The sequence below is a fragment of the Neolamprologus brichardi genome, chromosome 16, assembly GCF_056152115.1.
Source record: "Neolamprologus brichardi isolate AB-2024 chromosome 16, ASM5615211v1, whole genome shotgun sequence".
Lineage (NCBI taxonomy): Eukaryota > Metazoa > Chordata > Actinopteri > Cichliformes > Cichlidae > Neolamprologus > Neolamprologus brichardi.
This window is the reverse complement of record NC_142119.1, coordinates 10,029,136-10,032,437: the sequence shown is the minus strand read 5'-3', so window position 1 is coordinate 10,032,437 and position 3,302 is coordinate 10,029,136. Positions and strand designations below refer to the sequence as shown.

Genomic DNA, 3,302 nt, shown 5'->3' with positions numbered 1-3,302 from the left:
CAGCAACGACAACAAATTTGGGCCTATTATTGCAAACTCTATAAAGGGTGTAGTTTCTTTGTGGCAGAATAGACTGACAAAACCAAAGTGTTCCTGTCACGGTTGTTAAAGAGTGGACTCAGGCGCGGAGCTCAGAAATAATGACAGTGCATTTATTTACAGTGCAGCAAGGTGACAACAGTTCAAAATGTGCAACGATGGTGATAGTGCGTCCCTCCTTCCGTGTAAGCCCGTGCGTGGTAGTGAGTGCCCGTCTCTCCTCCAAGTGCTTCCTTTGTGTCCGTAAATCCTCCGTCAATCCCTGGGTGAACACACACACGACAGCAAAATGAATACGAAGATCTGACAGTACTTCTATAACGTTAGCGACTCGAAACCACTACCAGGCTTAGTGCAATACTCCAGCGCTGTCTGTCGCTCAGCCACACCATTAAGTAGCCCTGCTGAAGATTGTCGTTGATGGGCAGCAGCTGGTGGATTGGCTGCAGGTGCGGCAGCTCCGGGCGACAGCACTTCCGGGTCGGAGGTAGCCTGTTGCTAGGTTACCTCCTAACACACAGCAGAGCCGGAGGGGAAGACAGGGTGATAGGAGAGACACATACACACGCACACAAATATACACACACTGGCAGGTCGACCGGTCAGGGCGCCGTCAGATCCTGACAGTTCCATTATTTAGAGCCCACACTTTTTTACTAACTTTTCCAAGTGTTTTGCTCTCTATAATAAATTCCTATAAGCAATAGAATTTTCTTAAAATACATTTATTACTTATGAGAATCGCATGGTTTGTTGTGTTTAGTGCACCTAACGCTGAATTATTTTTTTTCAAAGTGCAAAGTGTGGTTAGGAAGATAAAAAAAGAATGTGCACCCATGTAGGTAAGGTCTAACAGCTAACACTCTCTTAAAGTGGTCAACATAGTAGCAAGTCCATGTGGACGGTTTAATGAGACCCATAGAGACTGAAGTTTCATTATATAGTTGATGTAACTTGAGTTGTTCACTTTTAAAAAATGAACACACACCAAGTTTAGGTAGGTATCAATAAGACAATCTACATAAAACAAATATTTTATATACACTGCTTGTTACATATTCTACCTGTTTTACATTTTAGTTCAGTTTCTGATCTTCACAAATGCTGAAATGAATCTAACATATATAACCTTCAGTGGTCACGTGGAAGTGGAGAAATACCGTTATCTTTATTTTGTGATCATGTTTATGGTGTATGTTCTAATAATTTGCAGCAATTCCACTATTGTGTGGCTTATCGTAGTTCAAAAAAGCCTTCATGAGCCTATGTACATTTTCATTGCTGCTTTGTTAGTGAACTCTGTTGTTTTGAGCACTGTCATCTACCCGAAGCTTTTGATTGACTTCTTATCTGAAAAACAGATTATTTTGTATCAAGCCTGTCTCTTTCAAGTATTCCTGTTTTATGCCTTAAGTTGCTCAGAATTCCTACTGCTGTCAGCTATGGCTTATGACAGATATGTGTCTATATGTAAACCTTTGCAATATCCAACTATCATGAGAAGAACAAGAGTCAATATTTTCCTGCTTTTGTGCTGGTTTTTACCTGCTATTCAGGTTGCAGTGCCAATAGCAGGAAATGCAAATACACCACTCTGTAACTTTACTCTGAAAGGTATTTTTTGTAACAATTCGGTCAACCATCTTTATTGTGTCAATTCAAGAGAATTATCTATATATGGTATGGTTGTTCTATTTAATGTTGCACTTTCTCCTATGTTTTTTATACTTTTTACATACATAAAGATAATTATAGTTGCCTATCAGAGTTGTGGAAATGTCAGAAAAAAAGCTGCACAAACCTGTTTGCCTCATGTGCTAGTTCTAATTAACTATTCTTGTTTGCTTACGTATGATATGGTTATAGTTAGACTGGAATCAGAGTTTCCTAAAACTGCACGTTTTATAATGACATTACAGTTTGTAACATATAACCCTCTCTGCAATCCAATCATATATGGACTAAAGATGAAAGAAATTTCTAAACACCTCAAACTACTGTTCAGTTAATTGCAAGCAAACCAATTTATTAATTTATACTCTTTTTTATTACTCATTTTTTATGCATTGAAGAACACTAAAGACAATCACCTTTTTCAGCAGTAACTGATTCTTCAGCTTCTGCAACTATTAAAAATGTTTTACTCTGTTGTCATTCAAATTTTTAGATTAATTATTAAAAATATTACTTTCTGTAGTTGTATTCTAATTATTCTTTTTAAATATAGAGCACAGGATCATTTGAACTGCACTACAGCACAGTTCGATGTTCAAAAACTGGCTTGATGTTTTCCTCCTATAACTGATAATTGATCATTATTTAAAAACTAAAATGAAAAGTAAACAGATATTAAAATGAATCTCTGATATCAGTCTCCTCATGTATATTTCTTAATAATACATTTGTTAAAAGTTTCATCTAATGTGATTGCCCCTATTGATTTTCACAATGAAATCAAACGTGAATATCCTTCTTAATGGATACTAACACAACATCAAGAGAAATGAAAAAAGGATGAAGTAGAGTAACATAAGGTCGAGTACTTAAAAAAATGAGATAGTTATCATGCCAGTCACGTTTTATCTTGTGGCTCTGTGTAAATGAAATTACATTACAATCTTGTGTTACATACAGTTCAGACACCTCAAAATACATTTTATTTTACATTTAAAAACTATATATCTTGATTTTTTTTCCAGTTTGTTTTCTTTTGGAGTGCAAGAAAATGTAGTTTAGCTAGTAGTTATGACTTTCTTTTTCTGGAAAGGATCCTTTATTTGGTCTGTGTGGTGGGGCGTGGTCTGCGGGGCGTGCAGGGAGGGCGGATGCACCTGCACGGCATCCGCAATCACGCCCGCCAGGTTAAAACACGGGGACTCAGGTGTGTGTTGTATTCTGGTGTGTGGTGAGATGTAAATCAATAAAATGGCTCAAAACACTGATCCCTGGACCCGCCGTGCCTTATTCTCGCCACAGTCAGTTTTACTATTTTTGTTCTGGAAGGCATGGGTGTAACCCGAAGTCTCTGTTGAGATGATTTCAATCTATAGAGGCCTTCAGGACCAGCCAGGCTTCCACGCAGAGTATTAACCAATTGAAGAGATAGTACAGGACCTTCACTGACACAGAATGCGGTATAAAAACACAAAACAAAAACAAACAAACAAACAAAAACCTCAGACGTGAACAACCATACCTGTTGATTATAATAGACTGATATACAATACAGCTGGACTTGAACCCTCAAGTAACGTTTTTGGTAT

General features: G+C 37.6%; 1 protein-coding gene and 1 long non-coding RNA gene across 2 annotated transcripts; one reads left to right on the top strand and one right to left on the bottom strand.

Moving 5' to 3' along the window:
- Window positions 1–131: 131 nt before the first annotated feature.
- Window positions 132–524, bottom strand: LOC148098153 (uncharacterized). The gene is made up of 2 exons (XR_015720781.1): window positions 384–524; window positions 132–301 (listed from the first exon to the last, which is right to left on the bottom strand). It is a non-coding gene; the product is annotated as an uncharacterized LOC148098153 (long non-coding RNA).
- Window positions 525–1,145: 621 nt separating this feature from the next.
- LOC148098152 (olfactory receptor 6N2-like) lies at window positions 1,146–2,048 on the top strand. The gene has a single exon (XM_087853094.1). The coding sequence runs from the start codon at window positions 1,149–1,151 to the stop codon at window positions 2,046–2,048; it is 900 nt and encodes a 299-aa protein (XP_087709220.1). The 5' UTR covers window positions 1,146–1,148.
- The last annotated feature ends 1,254 nt before the right edge of the window (window positions 2,049–3,302 follow it).